At 49.0% G+C, this 24,975-nt stretch overlaps 1 protein-coding gene across 2 annotated transcripts in view; it reads right to left on the minus strand.

Annotated features, from left to right (window-relative positions):
- Positions 1-475: 475 nt before the first annotated feature.
- Positions 476-24,975, minus strand: part of Slc7a1 (solute carrier family 7 member 1) — an 86,194-nt gene continuing 61,694 nt past the window's right edge. For both annotated transcript variants that reach the window (XM_045153980.1, XM_045153981.1), the window contains exons 4-13: positions 24,356-24,514; positions 21,588-21,747; positions 16,361-16,482; positions 15,553-15,775; positions 14,248-14,387; positions 10,711-10,813; positions 8,967-9,184; positions 8,574-8,740; positions 7,899-8,007; positions 476-5,394 (exon numbers count right to left, since the gene is read on the minus strand). In XM_045153980.1, the coding sequence (XP_045009915.1) occupies positions 5,291-5,394; positions 7,899-8,007; positions 8,574-8,740; positions 8,967-9,184; positions 10,711-10,813; positions 14,248-14,387; positions 15,553-15,775; positions 16,361-16,482; positions 21,588-21,747; positions 24,356-24,514 (1,505 nt within the window). In that variant the 3' untranslated portion in view covers positions 476-5,290. The remainder of the gene's footprint in view (positions 5,395-7,898; positions 8,008-8,573; positions 8,741-8,966; positions 9,185-10,710; positions 10,814-14,247; positions 14,388-15,552; positions 15,776-16,360; positions 16,483-21,587; positions 21,748-24,355; positions 24,515-24,975) is intronic.

Raw genomic sequence — 24,975 nt, forward strand, 5'->3', positions numbered from 1 at the left:
CCCATTGGGCTGAATTTACCTCTTGTGCTACAGAAAATGCACCCCTTCCATGGAGCTGAGGAATGAGGTGTCAGTCACTCAGAAAAACTACTTCCTCCATCAGTCTCTCAGCACGAGCCCTGCTCCCCACAAGACCGTGTGGCGGCCAGTACAAGCCAAAAGTGTCAGTGGACTGGGGGGGGGGGGGGTTGCTGAGACGCGTCCTCTACTGTATGTCCAGTGGCTAGTGAATTCTGCGGTCCTAAACTCAGGCAAATCTGGATGGGGTGAGAGGTGGGAAGGAGCAGCAGCCTGGGTCTGAAATTTGGACCTGAGCAAGCGGGTTTTTCCCAAATGGCCATGGAGAAAACGAGGCCATGGCCGTGACAAACAGCGGGAAGATGCCCAAGGGGCCAAGCATGACCTCGAACCTTCTGTATTGGGGGAACATTTGGGTCCTGGCCAAGAAGCTGCAAGAATTCATGAGATCATGGGGTGCACATGGAAGCCAGAGGCAGGGTTTATTAGAATTCGCAGAAGCATGAGATATTGTACCACAAAATAGTTTGATTTTACAACACGGCATTTGGCAGGATGTTGTCAGCATACAGTGTGGTCAGCAACAAGGGGAAACAGCAGTTTGACATGTTCTCTTAAAAGTGACAGACAACACCTACACTTGTCATTAAAATAATCAAAGGAAAATATAATAAACCAAACAAAACAGGAGTCCAGGAGAGACCCATCTGATTTGCAATTAGCGTCAGTCTTAATCTAATATATCACCATCTTACGAAACTATCAGAAAACTATTAGAAAAATAGAACATCAAACAAGAGAAAAATATCATACAATTTACATAATTAAAAAACACGACTCTTTTAAGATTGGCTCCGTGTTCAGTAGAAGAATTGTCCTGGAGAAACCACAGCTATCAGGTTTGACAATAAACCAACCCTCATTGGCATCATGACCCTTGCTGATCCTTAAACCCCTTGCAGTTGAAAGGCACAAATGAAGCAGGAAATATCTTAAATATATATTATAACTTCTCAAATGGGAAAATAAATCCCAAACTCAAGAAAAAAAAGGTTCATCAAGGAACACAAAACCATATCCCTTGTTAATAAATTAACAGTCTGAACACATCTTCCTAGGCTAGCCCTGCTTCCTGGCCCTGCTGGAAATACCAATGCCCTGAGAACGCCTGGTTGGACAAGGTCTTTCAGCTCACGGAGACTTTAAAGCCAGCAGCACAACACGTGAATAGGGTGACGGAGAGGGGCTCCTTGGTCACTGTGCCCAGGGCTCTTCCCCAGGAGCCTTATAGCTCAATGGAGCACTGGGCACAAAAAGATTGGATTAGAATAATGAAGACAAAAGCCTTGAAAATCCATCTGGTATCATAACCACAAAGGTATAGGGAGTGTAGCATCTTGCACCACTGTGTAATAAAGAATGTCATGACCCCCCCCCAAAAAAAAACAAGCCTGAAAAAATGTCTATGTCTTACTCCTTAGGAGCCTGGCATAGAATCCTCTTACTATGATAAAGCAGACTTGAAACTACACAAAATGAACTGTTCATAACATATTGAGCCTGCCCGAACTTGAACTCTGTAATGGTTCCATGAGCAAGTGTCACACATGCTCTGTCCAGCAGCTCTCTCCTCCCAGGGACCCACGGGAGTGTGGGCATGGACAGCCCTCTCCACCATCGACCCTGTGGATAGGCACGCTGGCGCCTCATTCTGTCTTCCTGGTCTCAGCTCTTGGGTATTAACAGAAACAGTGACTTGTGTTAAAATGGGGCGTCTGTGGGGACACGGGACATTCAAGACAGTAAAGACGGGCCCTGGTAGAAGCTAGGCAGGCTTTCAACACAGCAAGCGTGCAAGCTGGCAGTGCCTATGACTTGTTCTATAAGTCTGGGGTGGGCCTAGGTAAGGAACCCAGTCCTCACCACGGCTGTCTCCCAGCTCCATCGCCCACATGAGGTAGGCGTTTTGAACACTGGCCCATTCAGATCGTCCTGCCTTGCATCAGGGAGGTGTGGAGCCACTAGGGGTGGGTGGAGGTGCCTGGTGTTCCATGACCCTGCAAGGTGGCAGCAGGGAATGTTCGAACCACATCAGCACATGGAACCCAAAGGCCCCGTGGGGAAAAGGACAGAGAGGCTGTGGCCCAGAGTGGGGGAAGACGGGAGCAGCCTGACACGGCAGAGGCGCGGCAATCTCCCAGAAACTGCCTGGGTTGCAAAATGAACGCGACCCACAAAGCCTGGCTGCAGGATGTAGGTAGGTGTGGGCGTGATGTGTGCACACAGGGACCCCCTGTCTCTCCCCCCCCACACCCCACTCAGCAGAACCACCTACTGGGAGGTGCAGACATCTTGCACCCCACTCCTGAGCATGGCTCCTGCCCATGGTGTGGGCTTCATGAATTTAGGCCCGGAGACAGGAAGGGCGTGCCTGCATGGAGCTGGAGACAAAATAAACAAGGCACGTCCTTGCTGTGAGGAGTATGTTTTCAGAATCTGTGTTCACAGATGATATTGGCCAAGTCTTAAAACTGAGAAAGATAGTCTTCATTGGACAATAGGCTTCAGGTGTGAATCTATTGGTATACAATCTGAGTTTTGTGTTTGTTTGTTTGTTTGTTTTTTGTGGCTGGTGGGATGCTCACCCAAAGCACCAGTACATGATATTATTCCTGTACATATAAGGAAAGACCCCTGACAATTCTACACACTAGTCCACTCTCAGTAAAAGTCCACAGTGACCAGTGACCTGACTATGCAAGTCACCTTGGGTGTCCTTTAATTTCTCCCAACAAGGGAGGGTGCTGGGCGCTCCTCCCCACCTCATTGCTGCAGCTAAATGAAGAGAGGAGGGCAGATACACAACTACCAGCAAGTCCTCGGGATGGAGATCGAACCCCAAACACACCTTCCCACTGCGTGGAACATAGGCTGTTAGCTGAAATGTGAACTGTAAACACACTGTGGGGCACTGTCTTATACAAAAAGACTTCAGCTAGAAAGAAATTAAAATTCAGTCAGACATGGCGGCTCATGCCTGTAACCTTAGCACTCAGGAGGATGAGGCAGAATACTGCCACGAACTGGAGGCCAGCCAGGGTTACAATAATAGTCCCAAGCCAGCTGGAGCTGCAGAGTGAGAAAAAGAAAAAAAAAACACAGAAACTAAACAAACAAACAACAACAACAAATAAAAAACACCCCTCTCTCCCTCATGGGAGTCTCTCTCTCTCTCCTTCAAGTTATCTTTGCCTATATCAAAAACAACAGGGAGAAAAATAATGAACAAACACTTAACAGGTCCTAAGAAGACACCAGGACAACCAAGACACCAACAAAATAAGTTAGTAATTATCAAAATATTTTTACAGCACCAATCTACATATTTAAATACCTTTCTTTGGAAACCCAACCTTTGGGATCTTAAAATGCTCTCTGGAATACTCTCTGATGATCTTTGGAATGTGTCCAGTAAGGTGCCCGGCCTGGCACAAAGGCCTGCCCCTTAGCCACCCCACTGGCATCTACTGGCTGTTTCACTAAATTCTTATTTTTTCATGGTGCTGGGGGTCGGCGGGGGGCGGGGGAGGAGGGAGCTGTAACCCAGAGCTCTGTATGTCCTAAGCAAATTTTAGTAACTCCTCTAGAACATTCTAGAGCAGGGAAGAAAAAAAATGCCATTAATTTACCAGGCCTGTTTCTAGTACATTCACGTTAAAAGCCAGACAAGGGAAGAACTTGGAAACTAGCTTCAAAAGCAGAGCTTACATCTCATCTAACTGTTGACCTCCCCCAAACCCCAATACCATGGCTTGCCGGCCCCAGGCCCCACCCTGAGCTAAGGGAGAGCTGGGAAGGGAGGAAGCTCGGGGGGGGGGGGGACACAAGGAGCCACGGAGGGTCAGTGGGAGACTCGGCTGCACCTGCGGGCAGCTCTCTGTCTTGGAGGGACATGAGGTCCAGGGCAGTGGCGGCATCAGAACTTAGCATCAGAACTTCACCGGCAAGCCAAGCTGTAGCACTTGGACGACAGAGAACACAGGAGGGAACAGCAGTGGAACCTGTGCTCTGGGAACACCCCAACGAGTGGCTGCTGGCATGTGGCAGTTCCTTGGCTATTTCCCAAGGGAATGTTAAGCCCTGACTTCATTTGGTGGAGTGATTCACAGCAGCTCATGGGAGGACTCCACAGCACTGGTTACATATAAGAGGCCACATCGGGGGCGGAGTGGGAGTGGGGACCAGAAGCGTTGTGACCACACTGACCTTGCTAGCTGTCTTGAGAACCTTAGGAGACCCAAGATTCTGACGCGCACACAGCCCAGGGTAACACTTGGTGAATGGCAAAGACCCACAGCAAAGAGAGGGCTAAACACTAATGCTGTGAGGTCAGTCCTACGAATACAGTCTCATGTTCCAGTTACTCAGGACACCAGGCCAGCAAGGACAGATGCCAGCAGCAGCAGGAACTGATCCAGGTCTCGAGGGGATGGGCCTATACGCCCACCTGTGAGCAGCCACCCTCACCTGGATATCTTCGTGTGCACTATTGGACCCTTGTCGCCCTCTGCACTCTCCACTGTGCTGGGGGCTGTCCGTCAGTGCCAGAGGCTGGGCGAAGCGTGCCAACTGACTGAGGCCCAGTCTTAACAGCCCAGGCGGGAAGCAGTGCTTGAGGGCAGGGGTCAGAGGAGAAGGACCACCAGTTCTTACACTTTAGGCAACCTGTGATTGCTTGGCTCTTGGGTAACATTGTTAGGGTCATGGTATTTTTGCGGTGCTTGTTGCATTGGCGGGTCAGCCGTCTTGGGCTGGTTAGGGAGGTCGCTTCTAATGGCCTGGAGTGCGTACTTATACAATACCAGAGTGGTCCCAGGATGGAAGGCCTGCTTTGCAAGTAAGGAGAGAAAGGGGCCTCCCTTGTGCCGGGGGTGGGGGCTGGGTACAGCTGCTGCAAGGAGCCCAGCTGGCCGGGAGAGAAGCTGCTTTCTTTGTTCAATTGGGAAGTGAGGAGACGTGTGGCTAGCCACGGCCAAATGGCTCAGGCTAGGGAGTTGTCCAGAGGTGACCAGGACCTGTAAGCTGGCTGTAGGGCTGATTTGGGCCAGGCCACATCAGTCGGCTGTGGTTGAAGTTGTAGTTCAACACTGCACCTTTGGCAGCGTTGGGGATGTAGGTGGTTCCCGCCACGTGGGTGGAGAGCGAAGGGGAACCACAGGGCCTCTGTGGACATCCCTCAGCTGCCGTCACCTCCGGTGTGTGGGGCTGCACGTCACTTGCACTGGTCCAAGTTGCTGTCAGGAGTCCTTGCCTGGTCAGTGGCCAGGGATGCCTCCTCACTGTGCCACAGCCCATAGCCAAAGTAGATTAAGAAACCTGAGGGCAGAGGAGAGAATGGAGGTATAAACATGGCCAGCACAGGCTGCCTGGCCTAGGCTGGCCCCTTTGCCACAAAGGGCTGCCCAGGGGAGGCTTCTAGATCTGGAGAGGCAACAGCTTTTCAAATGAGGTCAGCCAAGTTCACAGTGCTGCCTTTTACCTACACAAAGCTATCTGCGTCCTGGGCAGTCTTGCCCAAGGGTCTCTTTAAGCAGCTAGGTGGAGGGCCACAGAAGGCCCAGGCTGTTGCTCATCCCTGGGCAGCCTGAGACTATCAGAGTGATACTGCTCCTAACCAAGGTGGGATTTCCAGCAGGCACTGCCTAGACGGGCCTTCCACCCTGTCCTGTGCTGTCCTTCTCTGCATAAGTAAGAAAAATAGTACAGGAGTCACTCCATACTTGGGAACATGCATAACGCAGAGCACACAGTGTTGGCCTAGCACACAGGACTCCCCCGGTCCATGGTGAAGACTGGAACCTGTGCTTAGAGCCCACCGGCACACGGCCAGGGCCACCTTGCATGATCCACAGAGGAGCATGGTCCTGCAAGAAGGACTCAGCCACACAGAGCCCAGGAAATGACCTCACGCTCTAGAGCCCAGGGCATTCTACAGGAATGGTAGGAAGAGCAGTCCCCACACCCACCAGGAAATGGTCACAGTGAGTTGTGAGCAGCTCTCTAGCCTTTGAAGAAAAAAAAAAATGAGGACCTACCTCTGGGACTTGGAGAGCTTTGGGAGTTCCAGGGATAAAAGATTCATTAAGGACAGTAAAGCTCAAAGCTAGTATTAACAGGATTACCCAGACATTGAAAGGAAGGAACAGGCTCAAGATTCTATGGCTCATGTAGATTGCTGATAGAAAATTTTCAGTGCCTGGGATGGGATACCTTCCAGTGAGTTGTTGGCCAGGGAGGTCCCCGATGCCCCCAAAACATTATAGACCATTGCCGAGGCCCTTGGTTTCCCACCAGGAATAGATGGTAAGACCCTATTGCTGAAGACTCCACATGCTTGGGCTGCAAAGCCACTAAGAAATCCTGCTGGAACTGAGCTGATAACCTTCCCCATGTAGACCAGCTGACAGAAAGCTGGAAGAAGCCATTCTGTATGCAGTTCAATGGGAGAGAGAGAAATCACCAGTGAAGATACTCAACAGTGGACACTGCAAGCCTTGTATTTGGCCAGCCAGACCAAATGAGCCAATGGGTGCAATAGTGGCACGTCTATCATGGTGGAAACCAACTGCCCTCTAATTGGACTGGAGGCCTGCTCCAAAGGAGGGAAAACATCCCTGATACTGAAAACTTAAAACAGGGGTAGTAATGAGCCCTAGGGGTGTAACGTCTGCTGCTGTCTGGCTAAATGTATATACTATGCTTATCAAACTGCCCAGAAAGCACTTCTCTTAATATTCATAACATATATTAATACTACTCTCACTTTTTCTAGAGAATCTTCTCTTTTCAGATGGCAGTGACCTTGGGAAGACTCAGAAGGTATCATGGTGCTGGAAAGAAGTGACTAGAGTACCAAGTAACATCTCGATAACACCTTCCAAGGTTCAGGGTCTAATGTGGAAGAGGTGGCGGAAAGAATGTAAGAGCCAAAGGAAGGGTAGGATTCCTTACAGTGTGCTTCTCCCCCACCCCCCCAGACACAAAATGGCCTGGATATCCATGACCTCACAGTGCCTGACACTACCTACACAAGACCATCATAAGAGGAAGAAAAGATCATGACATCAAAATAAAAGAGAGACTGATTGGTAAGGGGAGGAGCTATGATGGAGAATGAAGTTTCAAAGGGGAAAGTGAGGGGAGGGAGGGTATTACCATGGGATATTTTTTATAATCATGGAAGTTGTTAATAAAAATTTGGAAAAAAAAAGATTCCATGGCTCAGCTCAGAGGCCTAGAGGGAGGGTGGCTAACGGTCAGCCTTAGACAGGCCAGCACCCGAGCAGACAGCCTTGGACCAGGCTCAACCTACATGTGGCACCTATCCCATCAAGAGCGTCCTGTCCTGGTGATACCAAGTGCTATCCTTCCAGCCTTTCTCCCACCAGAAGATGAGCTCAAGAGATCTCTGGGCCCTACAGTCCAGTCACTGGCTAAGCTTGGCACAGCCCAGACTTCCCATCTAGCACTGGTATTTTATTAATAACATTCCTACCTTGTACTTACAAAGTCAAGCTCCCACATGATGGGCTGTCTAGTTTGGGTGATACACCATCCAGTGAAAAACTTAGAAAGAAGGGCTCCTCTCTTCCCCTCCCCGCTTTACAGGGAATCCAGAATTGTTTTAAAGAAAGCCACTCGCTGCTCGCGTCTCCTTGTGTTACGTGCCGTGGGACGAGGGAGGTTCTGACACAAGGTCATTCGCTACCCAGACAAGGAGCAGGGGTCCAATGAGCAGCCATGCCCAGGAAGCCCCAGGGGAAGCTGGGATACAGAAGGCGTTCGCCGAAGCAAAGCCCAGCGCCCACACCCTCACGTACCTATGAGCATCCACACAGCAAACCGGACCCACGTGCCCTGATCCAGCTGCATCATGAGATAGACGTTCACAAAGATGCTCAGGACGGGCAGCATGGGCAGGAAAGGCACCTGCAGAGGCACGAGGTGGCGTCAGACCTGATGGAAAAGGGGGGAACCCAACTGCCCCACACGCATACACACCCATGAGAAAATCCTAAGAGGTGGGAGTTTGGCTCCAAGACATTAGTTGCCTTTTTCTCCCTGGAGAAAGGACTACAAGAGGGATGTCCATTTTATCTCCGAGGATGAATTTTCTTTGTTTGTTATTAAAAAAAAAAAAAAATCAGACATCTTGATAACCTCAAAAGCCTGAAAGTGGCATGCAAGGCACACAGGCGCACATGTGCACGGTGCGATGCACGCCACCACTGGAGGTCCAGAACGACTGGGGGGCGGTGCGGGGGACATCCTGCTTCCAGGGCCAGGCCTTGACTCAGCAGGACCCTCTGTGCTCTGAGGGTCCTGACCACTCACGACAGTGTCTGATGGGCCAGCTCCCAGCAGCAGAACCATGTCTGTGACCCCACAGGGGCCAGCCCCCGGAGGCCTGCTGGCTAGCTGCTCCCCCACAGTGCCAGCACCCAGCAGGAGTCCCCCCCCCCCCCCGCCCACAGTACTGTAGGCTGAGGACTCACCTTAAAGGAGAGCTTGGTCTTGCTCTCGGGCTGCCTCCAGATGAGGCCTGTGATTAGCATACACAGGAGGGACGAGCCAGTGACCACAAACACTGCCCACAACTCCCCTTTGGCCAGAGCCTCTCTTCCAAGCACAGCCGCGATGCAAATGGTGATGATAAGAATGGCTGAGGAGTGAGAGAAAAGAGGGTGCCAGGTTCCTGTATCCATCTTCCCAAGACCCGTGGCACCAACTCCAGTGAGCACAGAAAAGCTGCTGCCACGGCTGGCCACCCAAAGAAGACACTCATCTTACTTTTCCCACCCACTCCCATCCCCACGGACAGGAAAAGGAGGCACATGATGCCAACAAGCAGTTGCCAAACTCCTCACCAGGACAAGGCACCCTCTTACCTAGGAGGCTGACTGAAATGTTCACGATGAGTCCAGAGAACTTGGACGGCTCCATGTTTTTGGGCGAGAGTATGGTTTTCAGAGAAAACTTTTCTGCCTCTGGTAAAAAGCCAGTCTGGGAGTCACTGGTGCTCACCAGCTCATTGTGGTCCACTTGATCTAGCTCATCCGTGGTACTGGCCATCTGGTAGACCAGGTTGGGCTGTTCTGGCTGGTACCTGGAAAGATACACCCGATGCATGACCACTCTACAGTGCTCTCGTTACGTGACACAAAGAACGCGACTCGTTCAAGTTCTCCACCAGCTTTCAAAGATAAGTTGTCTGGTGACACTGGGCATAAAATGGGCAGTAGATGGTCAGAATGCAGTGACAGAGGAGGGCAGACCCAGGTCTGTCTTCCTACTTCAAACTGATCCTCAAGCTCGGCATCCCTGCAGGAACACCAGGATTCTCCGCTGGGACTCAATCCTGTGAGATGTCCCAGAGGGGTTCTCTTGCTCAGTGAAGTAGCAACAGCCTTGAATGTGAAGCTTTTGGGCCACTACCCACGGAACCATATGGAACCATGGTCGGTAGGGAGCTCGTGGTCAGGATGGAAAGCACTAACACAAGGATTCCATCTGCCGCAGAGAGCCAGAGAATAGTGTCTGTGGGCTGACAGACTCCAGAAATTCTGTTTGCATGACCTAATAGGATGAATGTGTTCTGAGACTCCAAGTGCTTTAGAGTAAGTAACTACTGAGCTAGCTAAAGAGCTGAGCCTGTGGCATGTTTTCAGGACATGAGCTACCTGCGAGAGAAACCCCTTATCTTCTCACTCAAAACAAACACAGTGCATATTTTCACTTCAGCTTTGAAAAGCAGTGCTTTAAAAATTGTTTTGCCTATAATCCGCTCTCAGCGTGAGAGGAGGGAGTAGGAAGGTAGTTAACCATTTGTGCACTGATTCATTTGTGCACCATGACTTGGCCAATCACAAAAACAGGAGGAGCTCACAGAACATTCTAGTGTTGAGTCCCTGAGAAGGAACAGGGGTCCACAAACTACTTGGAGCCAATTCTACAAAGCCATTACTGGGGCTCCGCCCAGATTATATGTAAAATAGTTTCTGGCGACACTGAACAAGAGCCACTGGCCTTCTAAAGCATAAGCACCTGAAATGAAGAAAGGAGGCATTTGCTGTGTGACAAGCATTACAGTTCATGGGCACACACACAGTCTTGTGAGGAATGCCATCTCAGGGCATCCCTACATCGCAGCCTCGTCTCTCTACAGCCAAGCAAAGCTGGAGGCCAGAGATGCCCAGGCTATGCCACAGCATGGCATGATAGTGGCTGCACAGCCACGCTGCCAGCAGGCTATGGAAGCAGTGTCTTCAGCCAGTGTCACAGGTCTTAGATTCTCTCAGTGACCCTTAGGGACAGCCCCCAGTGATCCTTTATTCCTACAGCGTGAGCCAACTGAAAGCATTATCCTAAGACCTCAAAAATTCAGATCCCAGAACCAGATCCAAAAATGGTGCTGAGAACCCGTCTTTACCCTCTAAACACCTAGCCAGAAAACCAATGGACACGACAAGTGGACTTTTCCCAAGGATGCAGTAGGCTCTCCACCCCATCGAAGCCTCTCAACAGTCTCCAATGGAGCTGATACAGCCTACCAGTTACCTACAGAGCATTCATTAGGACTGTTGAACAACCACAACGAGGCACCTGCACTTGTTGTGGAAAGGTCATACATACCGTAAGACCAGCACACAGGCAGCCACCAAAGAGTAAGCCAGGAGAGTGCCAATGGACATGAGGTCCACCAGGTCCTTCAGGTCAAAGAGGAAGGCCATCACAGCTAGGAAAGAGATGGACATCAGGACCCATGATGACCTTCTGCTCACACCACAGCCACCGCCCATCTAAAACCCATCCCCAGCAACTGCTCAAGGATAGGAAGATGAGCTCCAATTAAAAACACATGCTTTCTGGGTGTGGTAGCACACGCCTTTAATCCCAGTACTCGAGAGGCAGAGGTAGGAGGATCGCCGTGAGTTCAAGGCCACCCTGAGACTACATAGTAAATTCCAGGTCAGTCTGGGCTACAGTGAGACCCTACCTCGAAAAACAAAACAAAACAAATAGGCAGCCAGGTTATCCAGCCAGCCAGCACTGATTATGACAGTGTACCCGTCACTAAGTTCTAGGTATCCAGTCTTAAACATCGCCTATCACAGTGCCTGGACTCCTCAAGTGTTGCTCTGTGGTAGTTTGAATGTGACAGTGTAAATATGTGGCCCCATAGACTCAGGTTGTTTCATGAAAATTAAGACTGTAGCTTGGGTCTCTAGCTACCGGGCCGGAGGAGGTGTCACTGGGGGTGTATTCTGGGGGCCAGCCCTAAGATGTGTTTGGGGTGTCCGATGTTGGGGTGGATCTTGATTCCAGCCGGAGGTGTGGGGAGAGCAGCTGGAGCTCTGGTGGCTTATGTGTGCGGTGCTGTCTTCAGGTGGTCTCTGTTTGGATCTGTGAAAGGGAGCCAGCTTCTTCTGTCACTGATGGCCCTTCCTTTGGATTTGTAAGCTGAAATCAATCCCTTCCTCCCATAAGCTGTGTCTGCCTGTTCGTCCCAACAGCATCGGTTGACCATGACAGTTCCAACACATATGTCAGCAGTGGGTCGCAGTGATGGGGAGGCAGCGCCGGACACGCTGCTGCTTGACAACTCGCTGGGTCTCCTAAGCCTGACAGGGAAACAAGGAAGGCAGCTGCTCCTCGCATCGGAAAGAAATCACTTCATACGGAAGAAATTTAAAAGAGTTTTCCCAAATATCATCCCTGTCACCATGCTCACCCTCCCCCCACCCAATCTCCAGTCTTAAATGGGAGAGCCCTTGCCTGGTTTATGCAAGATCTAGGTTCACTCCTCAGCACCACACAAGTAATTAGTAACAATAAATGCACTCTTAATTAAAAACCTTTTGTGTGGCCATTTATGTTAATGCACATGCCAATTTTCCCATTGGGGGGAAAAAAAGGAATTGGTAAGATCTACTTTGGAATATTTTCAAGTCACATGTAAATCAGTAAAAGTTAAAACATAAACACAAAACCATTAGTTTGCCACAAATAGCTCTGATGCCCCACTAGATGAATGGAAGCCAAGCAAATTCAAAGTGAGGAGAAATGTCAGCGTTAAAGAGCAGTGAAAAAGTCCTGGGTAATGGGAACAGCACCCAACGGCTTGTGCCACGTGTGCTTCCATGTCTGCTCATCAGGAAACCCGAGACAAGCTTCTTGGAAGTGAAGTGACTGGAGAGCCCCAAATACCATACTTGCCAAAGGCAGAGAGAAGAACAAATCCTTGGCTTGGTGAGTGGCCTGGAATTTATAGTCACTGGACAATTATAGAATAACCTTCAATGTTAGTCTTTCATATAAGCAAGTAGTTTTTCAAGGTAGGGTCTCGCTCTAGCCCACGTTGACCTGGAATTCACTCAGTAGTCTCAGGGTGGTCTTGAACTCACAACGATCCTCCTACCTCTGCCTCTCAAGTGCTCGGATTAAAGGTGTGCGCCACCATGCCCAGTTGTATAATCAAGTTATTTTAAAAATATTTTTATTTACAAGCTGGGGGGGGGGGGAGAATGGGCATAAACTCCAGACACATGTGCCATCTCTGCATCTAGCTTTATGTATGTACTAGGGAATAGAACCTAGGCCTTCAGTCTTTGCAAGCAAGTGTACCTTTAACCATTGAGCAATACCTCCATCCCTGATTAAGTCGTTTTTAATGTGACCAAATTATGTAGAAACACATGAAATTCTACTATGCCAAATCCTTATCATTTAAATATACTGGTCATATTATATCATGTTGCCCTAAAACCTGAACACTATAATTTCTTTTGGTAGAACAGAATTTCACAAAAACATCTTGTTAAATAATCTAAAAAATTGGTTTTAAACATATATATAAAACTAACATGCATCAGGGCTGGAGAGATGGCTGAGCGGTTAAGGCACTTGCCTGAAAAGCCGAGGGATCCAGGTACAAATCCCCATGACCCATGTAAGCCAGGCGGAACAAGGCAGCACATGCATCTGGAGTTTTTTTGCAGTGGCTGGGGGCCCTGGGGTGCCCATTCTCTCTAAATATATTTATCTTTCTCTCACTATCTCTCTTAATAAATAAAAATCTTTAAAAGGTAAAACCAAAAATAAAAAAAAAAAAACTAGCATGCTTTAGTAACACATAAATACTGATAACACTGGTAAATATCTCAGTTATTGCGATATGAACACAAACCAGGAACTGGAAGCAGCTCTGCCCGCAGGGGTGTGTCCCTCCCTGGGCCTCTACACCTCCATCTGGCAGTGCAGTGTGCTCCAGTGCCAATCACAAAAGGAGGAAACCACAGAAAAGACTGCATGCACAGAGCAGTTCTCAGACAAAGCTCCCTCCCAGGTCCCCTCTCCTCCATCATCCAGCTCAGAGGGTTTCCTACTCCACCGACTCCATCTACAGCAGTCCTCTCAGGGAGGAACCCGAGTGCCCAAGAATCCTCCCTGGGGTCTACCAGATGGCTGGAGCAGCCAGGTCCCCCGTATCCCTACAAGAGAGTTGATTCCTTTTGTGAAACACTGACTGTGAGGGAAAGCGATTTTCAGAATTAACATACATGGACACTGGACTTCCTGATGCTCACCAAAAGTTCAGTTGGGCTGGAGAGACTGCTCAGTGGTTAACGAGTGGTTAAGGCACTTGCCTACAGGGCGTAAGGACCTGGGTTCAATTCCCAAGGACCTGGGTTCAATTGTCCAGGACCCACATAATAAAGCCAGATGCACAAGGTGGCACATGCATCTGGAGCTTGTTTGCAGTGGCTGGAGGCCCTGCCACTTGCCCATTCTTCTCTCTCTTCCTCTAAATAAATGAATGAATAAATAAACAAATAAAATGTTCAGCTGGCTTCTATTATGCAAGAAGTCAGTCAGCTTGTCAAATGCTATTCAGTGAAACATTCAAAAGGCAGGGAAGATAGAGGGCTTTGAGGAGAGAGAGAGAGGGAGAGAGAGAGTGAACGCATGTGCGCACACACACTTTGTCCATAGAGAGGATAATAAGAGTTCAAACTTTGAGAATCCCACCTCATTCTCTAGAAATCTAGCCTCTCTATCTTTGGCCAAAAAGTGTAGTTATCTCTCCATGAACCCAGTTCCAAATGTAAATGAAGATGCATTGGCTCAAATATTGGCATGGGAAATAGAAGTCAAAAGTCAAATACTCACCAGCAATGGCACCTGAGGTTAGTGTGGCAATGACTGGTGTTTTGGTCCTGTCATTGACTTTAGCCAGAAATTTAAATAGCAGTCCATCTTCAGCCATCGCATAGATTACTCGGGGCATGGGAAACATGGAGCCTAGAAGACTGGGAGAGGAAAAGGGGAACAGGCCATATGCTGACTTGCCCAGGTCATCACTGTGTGGGGTGGGGGGTTGTTCCTCCAATGGCATGACACCCGCAGCTACAAGACTTGGCATTCAGTAATAAAAATTCAACCCCAGGGAAGGGCTCATACTGAAAGTGTAGAGCAGCAATCTAGGAGCGATCCCTACGAAAGGACTCTTGTATTTACTCTTGCAATTATTTCTGGCTGAGCAGAATAGCAGTACTGCTACGCTCCTGAGGATTTCTCAGTGGCAAATCAATAGGCAACAAATAATGCCTGTTTACACCAGCCAGCTGGACACAGCAGGGGTGAAATGTGTCTCATTAAAAGGCACTCACTCCCTCTCCCAAAGGAGCTCATGCTTATAGCCAAACCAAGGGCCAAAATATGGTGACCCAAGAGGGGATCTGGTTCAAGAGGCCAAAGAAGGACCAGAAAACCAAAGTTCCTTGCCAAGTAGATCATGTCCAAGAGCTGGCCTCAGATCTTTGTGAAAATACAATAGTTTCCCTTCAGTTCTGGTTTCAATGATCCATGGTCAACTACTCAAAAATAGTAAATGTTAAATTCTAGAAATAAGCAACTGATCAATCTTGAACATGGCTATAATAGTTCTATTTTATTATAGCTCTTGTTTTTACTATGCCAAATTAACATACTAAACTTTATCACCAGTATGTACATGGTGGTAAAAACACTGTTTTTTTTGTTTGTTTGGTTTGGGACTATCTGTGGTTTTAGACATCCACTGGGAATCTTGGGATGAAGCTCTCGAAAACTCAAGCAGGGACTACTGTATTAATAACCCAAACTCAGTGGGTGTGGTGGTGGCACATGCCTTTAATCCCAGCTCACGAAAGGACGAGGTGAGAGAATGGCTGTGAGTTCCAGGCCACCATGAGACTACATGGTGAACTCTAGGTCAGCCTGGGCTAGAGTGAGACCCTACCTCAAAAAAAAAAAAAAAAGTAACACCAACTCTTGGGATGGTGAATAAAAAGCCAGTCAGGGTTGGGCTGCTGGTTTGAGTCCAAAAATAAAGTGCCACTGACCTAGTCCTTATGTTCAGCTACCCACAGCATAGCCAAGCCTTCCCAGCGGCATCAGGTTCCTAGGAGGAGCGCACGGGAAGCCCGAGCTCACCTGGTAGACAGCGCGCAGAGGGAGCCGACGGCCACTGCATACTTGGCGCCCTCCCAGCCCACGTACTTGAAGGCTTCGGGCAGAGGGCTGTTGGTGTCCAGGCAGAAGTAAGGCATCATGAGCGTGAGGGCAGCGGACACCCCAAAGTAGGCGATAAAGCAAATGAGGAGGGACGCGACGATGCCCACGGGGATAGCTTTCTGGGGATTCTTGACTTCTTCACCTAGGAGCAACAAGGCGTCAGTCACCAAGCAGGGCAAGTGGCCTCGGGGACCCTCACTACGCCAGGGCCTCTCCGCCTCTTTGGTCCACTAGCCACAGCAAGAACCATGGACCCACGTGGCTCAGCCTGCAGGACCCAGCGGGCCCGGGGGGAGGTTGGGGGGCTTCCTGCGACACAGCAGGGCCCTCGGTCACATCCGCCACTTAGCCACAGGCCTGGAGGGTGATACCATTGTGTCACGGTTTGGCTAAGGGACAGGTTTGTTTCCCCTTTGGCTGAGAAAAACTGGGAGGCTTGGGACAGCCTGGACTATTCAGTTCACCAGCATGGCCTTGTTGTAATGGCCTCTTTTCTCCCAAGTGACAGGTATGAAATCGGGCTGCAGCTGTCACCGTCAGCCCTGGGTTATGTGAATGAGGCAGTTTCCTGTCGGGCACCTCAGGGAAGTGACAGGAGGAGTGAGCGGAGAGCTGGCGTTCCCGTGTGTGACCAGACAGCAAGTGGGAAATGCTGGCAGTGGGGAAGTTGCCCCCAGCCAGTGTTCTGGGGGTATGGGGCCCATGGAGTTGCCCAGTGCCCGCGTACCTGTGGTGGCGATGCAGTCAAAGCCCACAAAGGCATAGAAGCAGGTGGCTGCCCCCGACAGGACCCCCGAGAACCCGAAGGGCATGAATCCGCCCATATCCAGCTTGTATGTCTGGGTGTCACTGGAACAAAGAGGTGGTCTCAGGTTAGCACCCATGGCACAGCTCCATTCAAGGGGCAGCCCTCCTCTGAGCGAAGCACAGGGCGCTTCGGGGCCTCGAGTCATGGTGCCCCCGCTCCTCTGGGCATGGCACCCTCTCCCTGGGTGGCAAGCCTCTCTCCTCCAGGGTCTAGAGGCACACAGGCACACGCTATTATTCTTTCGAGAAGCATCTTCCAGGCAGTGATTTTGAAATAACGAGAGGCAGAGGATCCAACAGGAAACAGGAATACTTCAACACTGTGCTTGGTCTCCCCCTGCCCACTCCCCACCCCCCACCGCTTCCACAGGACTCTCAGGAAAGGACAGGAGGTAGCTCACCAGGTGAGTAGTCCCTGCCCCTGGCCATGCAGTCCCTGAATTGTTGGGCTGGAGGGATGGCTTAGTGGTTTATGCCAGCGAAGCCTAAGCACCCAGGTTCCATTATTCAGGCCCCACATAAGCCAGATGCACAAGGTGGTGCATGCATATGGAGTTCGTTTGCAGTGACTGGAGACCCTGGTGTGCCCATTCTCACTCTCTCTCTCACTCCCTCTCTCTGTCTCAAATAAGTAAATAAAATAGATGTTTTTAAAAAGTGAATTGTTTTACACGGAATTCTGTATATATGAGGTGGTGTGGCTGCTAATGCAAATAAAAGGGCGTCATCACCGACCCCTTTGAACACGAGGCCTGAGGAGGCTCCTTCCAAGGAAGAGAAAGTACAGGGGACCTGTGTAATTAATTTGAGGAGCAAGAAAGAGGGAGGGAGGAAGACAGGGAGATAGAGGAAGACTGGCTCCCAGAAGGAGCAGGAAGGACTGAACTGTTGCTCCCCACACGGGGAAGATAAATGGCAAGAAAAGCCTGTGGTGACTTGCTGAAGAGGAGGCAGAGGGAAGGCCCAGGCTGTGACAAGGTGGAGGTCAGACGATTCTCTGGACAGATAGGACAAGGGGCAGGTGACCCTCTAGCACCCATAAGCAAAGGCATCCCTCCTCAAACCCCACCTGATGTGGCAGCAACGTCCTAGACAGGAAGACATGCCGAGGGTGCCCATAAGCAACAGGCAAGATGCAGAAAATGCACGCACAATGCCTCCTCTTATGTGGGAAATGGGGGATGAAACCTACAACCGCATCTGCCTGTGCACGTGTTTTTAAAGAAAATCTGAACTTTACATATGAAAAACGAGAATAAAAATGATTACCCAGGGCTGGAGAGATGATTCAGTGGTTAAGGCTCACACCTGGGAAGCCTAAGGACCCAGGTTCAATTCCCCAGAACCCACATGTGCCAGAGGCACATGGTAGCACATGCATCTGGAGTTCATTGGCAGTGGCTGGGGGTCCTGGCATGACAATTCTCCTTCTATCTGCCTCTCTTTCTCTTTCTCTCTCAAATATGTAAATAAAAAATATTGTGGGGATAGGGTTAAAATAAGGCAGATGAAAGCACATGAGTAAGATTTCTCAGTGGAAATCTGTTTTATGGCATTATATGAATCATGTGATTATTCTACCAACTCAAAAAAATAAAAAAATAAAAAAACCCATGCTGGGCATGTTGGCACAAACTTGTGATCCTAGCACTCAGGAAGGTGAGGCAGTAGGGATTAAGAGTGCCAGGGTAGTCTGGGCTACATAGCAAGACCCTCTTTCAAGCAAAACAAAACAAAAACTTAAGTGTGCCCAGCAGCCACATATAAGCTGAGAGTGGTGATTTGCACCTGTAATTCCAGCACTGGGGGGTAGAGACAGGGAATCCCTGAGGTTGCTGGAGATAAGGCATATGGCAAGACTGCAATCTAGCACCTGTCAGAAATACACATCAATCACAAGAAAATGAAAGGACATTTACAAATTTTAACAGAATAAAAGAGCCAGGGCTGGAGAAATGGCTAAGCAGTTAAGGCGTTTGCCTGTAAAGCCAGAGGGCCCAGGTTCAATTCCCCAGGTCCCACATCCGCCAGATCCACCAGGTGGCACATGCGTCTAGACTCCTTTTGCAGTGGCTGGAGGCCCTGGGGCACCCATTCTCCCCCACCCTCCATCCCTCTTGCTCTCTCTGCCTGAAATAAATCAATAAAAATATATTTTAAAAAAAGCCAGCTGCGCTCCAGGCCTTTGGGTAGAAGTTGGGGCCCCATCCATGACCACAAGGTCTGGACAACAAATACTGCCTGGTCTGGAAGGCCCATCCAGTTGATTGCTTCTAAGGTGTTGGTTTGAGGGCAACCAGTGAAAGTAATCAGCACCACTGGCACAAACAAGCTCCTGGCAGCAATGTTAAAATTAAAACTACACTGGCCATCAGGAAGAGGGGCCCTCCGTGTTTCGCTTCTGACCTGGAAATGGAAGCCAGGGATGTCTGCTCTCAAAGTTTCCAATGTCTACCACAGTACTTCAAAGCATATTTTGACTTGGCTTTACTCCACCTTAAATGAATGGGGACCAATAAATTTAGCAAAAAAAAATATGACTACGGAATGTTTGGGAATGATTTGGCAAATAGATGACTCTGGAATGTTTGGGAATGATCCGTGAACAGTCCTCCATTCTCTGCAGGGGTTTAGGAAAAGCAAACTCTGCTTTTCCCTGAACTATATAATAGTCGGGTTTCTGCGCTTCCCTGAGTGTCTAGTTCAACATCTTCCTGGTCCCATCTGAGGTGTAATGTAGTCACACATCACTGCCTGCAGTGCATAGAGTAGGTGACGAGGCTCCTGGCCCTTAACCAGTGCCCAGTGTGGCATGGGTGTGGCTGCTGAGATACCTCACATGGCGACAGCGTCTCTCAGCCTCCCTTGCAGCTACATATGGCTACCCACTGACTCCTTCCCAGTAGAACGCAAAGAAAGCCACACGTGGCTCTCAGGCCTATCCCCTCTTTTCCTTTCTGGAGAAGCGGGGCTGTGTTTAAACAGCCAGCCCTACCCAGCCAACCACTAACCAGACACAAGCCAACCCAAGATGGCGTCAGGAATGACAGAACAAGGTGTCAGGAATGACAGAACAGGATGGAAGAGATCTGGGACTCCAAGGTAGCCAGTCACTCCGGCATGCTCACGGCAGGACCTGTGATACCTCCACAAAGCCATTATCACTACAACACAGCAATTTAACCTTCATCCTTTATTAAAAATGGATACCCAAACAAAATCAAACTCCCATTCTGTGACACCGAGATTCACCTGAAAATCTGACCAAGACACATGATGGTATTTGGCCTTGTTTTCGAGATCATCTGGGACTTGTCTGAGGACTCCCAGAGCCGCTGAGAAAATGCGGGGTTGGCCCATAACCCACATCCTGCTCTGTGCTGAGTTAGAAACTCCTCTAATAGAAATCCCATACTTTTCTGCTCTGTGTTATTAGCACAGGAAGGTATTTAAGATAAAGTGGCGGCTGGAGAGACGGCTTAGTGGTTAAGACGCTTGCCTGTGAAGCCTATGAACCCAGGTTTGATTCCCCAGGTCCCACGTAAGCCAGATGCACAAGGAGGTGCACGTGTCTAGAGTTTGTTTGCAGTGGCTGGAGGTCCTGGCATGCCCATTCTCTGACTCTCTCTGTCATAAATAAATAAATATCCTTAAAATAAAGTGGTATCACCAAGGTAATGTGTAGAAAATCTCTTCCATATAAATGCAGAGGTTGGGCATGGAACTGAGTATGATGGGGAGATTAAAGAAGCTGGCATCAGTCTGGAAAGATGGCTTAGTGGCTAAGACACTTGTCTGCAAAGCCAAAGGACTCAGGTTTGATTCCCCAGTACCCATGTAAGCCCGATGTACAAGGCGGCACATATGTCTGGAGTTCGTTTACAGTGCCTGAATGCCCTGGCATGCCCATTCTCTCTATCTGCCTCTTTCTCTCTCTCTCTCTCTCAAATAAATTAAATAAACAAAAAAAAATTTTTTTTTTCAAAAAGAAGCTGACATGAATCTACACTATACACAATCTGGAGTTGTGATGACAGCTTTGTTTTCCTGAACCTCTTCCTTCTCATGCAGTGTTCTGTCCAGTTCAGGGAAATAAATCTTAACATCAACTTCAAGCATACTGACAGGCAGGGCAATGTCTACATTTAATCTCAGCACTTGGGTGGCAGAGGCAGGAAGGTGGTTGAGTTTGAGAGCAGCTTGAGGTACAGAGTGTGTGTCTGACATCAGACCACAAAAACCCTTCAGTTATTTCACTGCAAAAACCAAAACACTTAACAGGGCTGGAGAAATGGCTCAGCGGTTAAAGAGTTTGACTGCAAAGCCTAAGGACCCAGGTGTGACTCTTCAGGTCCCATGTTAAGCCCGACACAGCGTGACACACGTGTGTGAGGTCGCACATGTGCACCAGGTGGCCCGTACATGTGGAGTTCAATCAAAGTGGCTGGGGGCCCTGCGGAGCCAATTCTCTCTCACTCTCACTCTTGCTTTCTTGCATTAAAAAAAAAAGCCAGTCTGGGCTGGAGAGATGGCTTAGCGGTTAAGCGTTTGCTTGTGAAGCCTAAGGACCCCGGTTCGAGGCTCGGTTCCCCAGGTCCCACGTTAGCCAGATGCACAAGGGGGCGCACGCGTCTGGAGTTCGTTTGCAGAGGCTGGAAGCCCTGGCGCGCCCATTCTCTCTCTCTCCCTCTACCTGTCTTTCTCTCTGTGTCTGTCGCTCTCAAATAAATAAATAAATAAATAAAATTTTTTAAAAAGCCAGTCTGTTGGGCTTGCCTCAAAAAAAATTAACAAAATGAATTCAAATTATGTCATTTTTATTTTTATTAACTTACTTGCAAGCAGAAAGAGACAGACAGAGGGAAAAAATGGACATGCCAGGGTCTCTAGCCACTGTAAACAAACTTCAGATGCATTGGCCATCTTGTGCCTCTGGCTTTACATAGGTACTGGGGAACTGAACCCAGGTCATTAGGCTTTGCAGGCAAGCGCCTTAACCACTGAGCCATCTCTCCAGCCCAAATTGTGTCGTTTTAAAGCTGTGTGCTATGCTCACCAATTGCATGGCCTACAATTTGTATATGGTGTTAAATACCCAACATGGAGACGTGACCCATGCAGAAGGACAGAAGCTCTCACTCACTCACTTGTTCCGACACGGAAAGTTGGAATCTTTTGAGAGCTGCCAGTTTGTAATGGATCCTTTCACGAATCCTGACACCATTATGAAGCCCAGGACCAGAACGTTGATGCAGGTGAATATTTTGTTGACCATAGCGGATTCTTTCACGCCGACCGTTAAAAGTCCTGAGAGTGCAAACAGAAAATCGTCTGGAAGTGTCAGCTACACACCCGGTTACTACAGAGGGGCAGAGACAAGATGGCAACAGAGAAAGAATTCAATGACACGGAACCGCCGTAACCCAATGGGAATGGGGCCGACTTGTTTTGTTTTTTTTTCTTTCTAGGAGCGAAGAACAAAATAATTAAACGGAGACACCTCACAAGCGATCTGAGTTAGCATTCTGAATCCCCTGGGGGACACCAAGAAGACGCAGGGGTCTGGAACAGGGCAGCTGTCCACAGAGGGCAAGTCCCTGGTGGAGCGGGGCCAGCACCTCCACCCGGGCACCAAACAACAGGTGCCAAAACTCACAGGGCAGCGATCCTCTAAGGCAAGGGTGTATGTTCTCCAAGGAGAAGTCACTTGGCTCAGTTTCTTGGTGAGAGGTTTTCCAGATGAGGAAATTATCCAGATTTGCTCAGGGGTTAGTCATGCTTGGCAGAAACAACTACGGTGGTTTAGGATCCCTAATGTGCAGGGTTCCCTCTAGGACTTGGTGAGCATGAACTAATGTCTAAATGTGACTCGCTCTGGCTTGGAAACTCACATGACAAAAGTGATGAAAGAAAGAAAGAAATAAAGAGAGAGAGAGAGAGAGAGAGAGAGAGAGAGAGAGAGAGAGAGAAAGAAAGAAAGAAAGAGATAAAGAAAGAAAGAGATAAAGAAGGAAGGAAAGGAAGGAAGGCACAGGACCCTCAAAGCAGCATTATCTTTAAGGCATCCTTCCTCCACTTGGGGACTTCCATTAAGTGTCCCCCTAGTGGCCCACGTGGGGAAGATTGGCTCTACAGGGCTGTGGTACTGGGAAGTGTGGAGCCTTTAGGAGGTAGGGGTATAAAAGTGGAAGGTGGGCTGGAGAGATGGCTTAGCGGTTAAGCGCTTGCCTGTGAAGCCTAAGGACCTGGGTTCGAGGCTCGATTCCCCAGGACCCATGTTAGCCAGATGCACAAGGGGGCGCACGTGTCTGGAGTTGGTTTGCAGTGGCTGGAGACCCTGGCGCGCCCATTCTCTCTCTCTCTCTGCCTCTTTCTCTCTCTGTGTCGCTCTCAAATAAACAAATAAAATTAAAAAAACCTTAAAAGTGGGAGGTGACTGGGGGCAGGCTCTTGAAGGGAATTAGGGGACCCAGTCTCTTCCTCTTCCTCTCTCTTTCCAGCCATAAGCTGAGCAGTTTGGCTCAGCTACTCCCTCCTCCCCCAGACCCCAAACAACGAGACCAATTGATCAGGAAATAACCCAGCACTGCGAAGCAGAATATGTCTTTTCTACTTCCTGGGATATCATCACAGGTTATCTGTTTTGGTAACAGAAAAATGATTGGCACATGGGGAACTGTGTGGACGTGTGGACATGGTGGACATGGTGGACAGTTAGCACCAGTGTGAGGTGCCAACACTACCCAGTCATGGGTGACTATCCTGTTAGACCGAATTCTGAAATGGAGATGTCAGAACAGAAGCGACTGACTAATCAGAGCAGGTGACACCAATGTACTCTTTCTCTAATGTCCCTCCTACCGTCTCACGTCTACAAAAATGAAGATCTAACCATAGCTGCGCAAACTCATTTCCTGATGCGCGTTTCTGCAGCTGGACCAAAACAGCACTGCCGCGGCCTGGCCTGCGTGAGGTCCTGCCAATCACACACAGCGTGGGGAAACGAAGTTCGTTATTGCCACAACGCAGCCAAGGTTTCCTAACCTCGGGTGCGGGATGAAAATGCATCTGTATTTTAGCCTCAAGTGTCATCTACTAAATGTTCTACGAACAAAAATGTCCATCCTAGGGACAAAGACGGACAAACAGTACTAAAAAGAAGCTGTTATTGGCTGTGCCATGTGGGATCTAGAATTTTAAAATTCTCCAACCACAACTCATTTATCGAAAGACTGCTTTGGTGGTTGTTAGGCGTAAAGCCACCAAGATGTCTTAAATTCCCAGACAGGTCCAGACAGAGCTCATTCCTCCACATTTTCCTGGTGGACAAATGACCACTTTTTCTATCCAAACAGCCATCCACTGAGTAAAAGGATTTTTATTCCTGAGTCATTGTACAAAGGGCCTTCAGTGCTAAAAAAAATCCCACTCCACAAACATGAAATTACACTCAGTACCGCAGGCCAACTAGTTCACATCTGTCAGAAGCCATTATGAGAGGCTCAAAACAAAGGAGCCGGGCGTGGTGGCGCACGCCTTTAATCCCAGCACTCGGGAGGCACAGGTAGGAGGATCACTGTGAGTTCGAGGCCAGCCTGAGACTACATAGTGAATTCCAGGTCAGCCTGGGCTACAGTGAGACCCTACCTTGAGAAAACAAACAACAACAACAACAAAAAGAAATGAATGAAAGAAATGGGGAAGGGTGTTAAGGAGACGGGGGAGGAATAAGGACTCAGGACGCAGCTCAGTAGTAAAGCGCTGGCCTGGCATGAGACAGATGTCTGCTTCTGTTCCCAGCACCGCCGATAAAACAGATAAAAAGAGGAAGAAAACAGTACAAGTCCCCCACAGGACCTACGCCCATTGTTTTAATCTGCTCTTTTTTTTTTTTTTTTTCAAAGTATGGCTTTACCTGTTAAGATGATAATTATAACCACAGCAAATATGTCGGGGTTTTGGGCCAGCACCCCAGGGGCATTCAGGACCATGTGTTTCTGTGAGAACTTCCCAATGGGCTTGCCTATCAGCTCGTCAAAAGTCGCACTCCAGGCTCTCGCCACGCTTGAAGTACCTGCCACAAAATATATGGTGACAATGAGACAACTGTTAACAGTGTCTGTCAGCAAGCTTGAGGTTGACGGCATCCTTAGGGAAAGGCGGCATGCTGTAATCATGTGGGAGCAGCCAGCATATGCTGAGCCGGAAAGGGTGGTCCCCGGTGTGTGGAAAGAAGCAAAAAGCCCTGTGAAGCTTCTAGGGCTTGGAGACAAATACCACATTTTGTTCTTCAACCTGTATGAGCATGCATATACTGTGTGTTTCAAAGCTCGATCTATATGCAGATATGTACTTACCCTGATTTACAAGGGCGAATTCTTGATCATAAATTGAAACTACAGGGGCTGAAGAGATGGCTTAGAGGTTAAGGCACTTGCCAGTAAAGCCAAAGGACCTCGGTTTGATTCCCCAGGACCCACGTAAGCCAGATGCACAAGGTGGTACATGTGCCTGGAGTTCATTTGCAGTGGGTGG

Source organism: Jaculus jaculus, chromosome 7 (genome assembly GCF_020740685.1).
Source record: "Jaculus jaculus isolate mJacJac1 chromosome 7, mJacJac1.mat.Y.cur, whole genome shotgun sequence".
Taxonomy (NCBI): Eukaryota; Metazoa; Chordata; class Mammalia; order Rodentia; family Dipodidae; genus Jaculus; species Jaculus jaculus.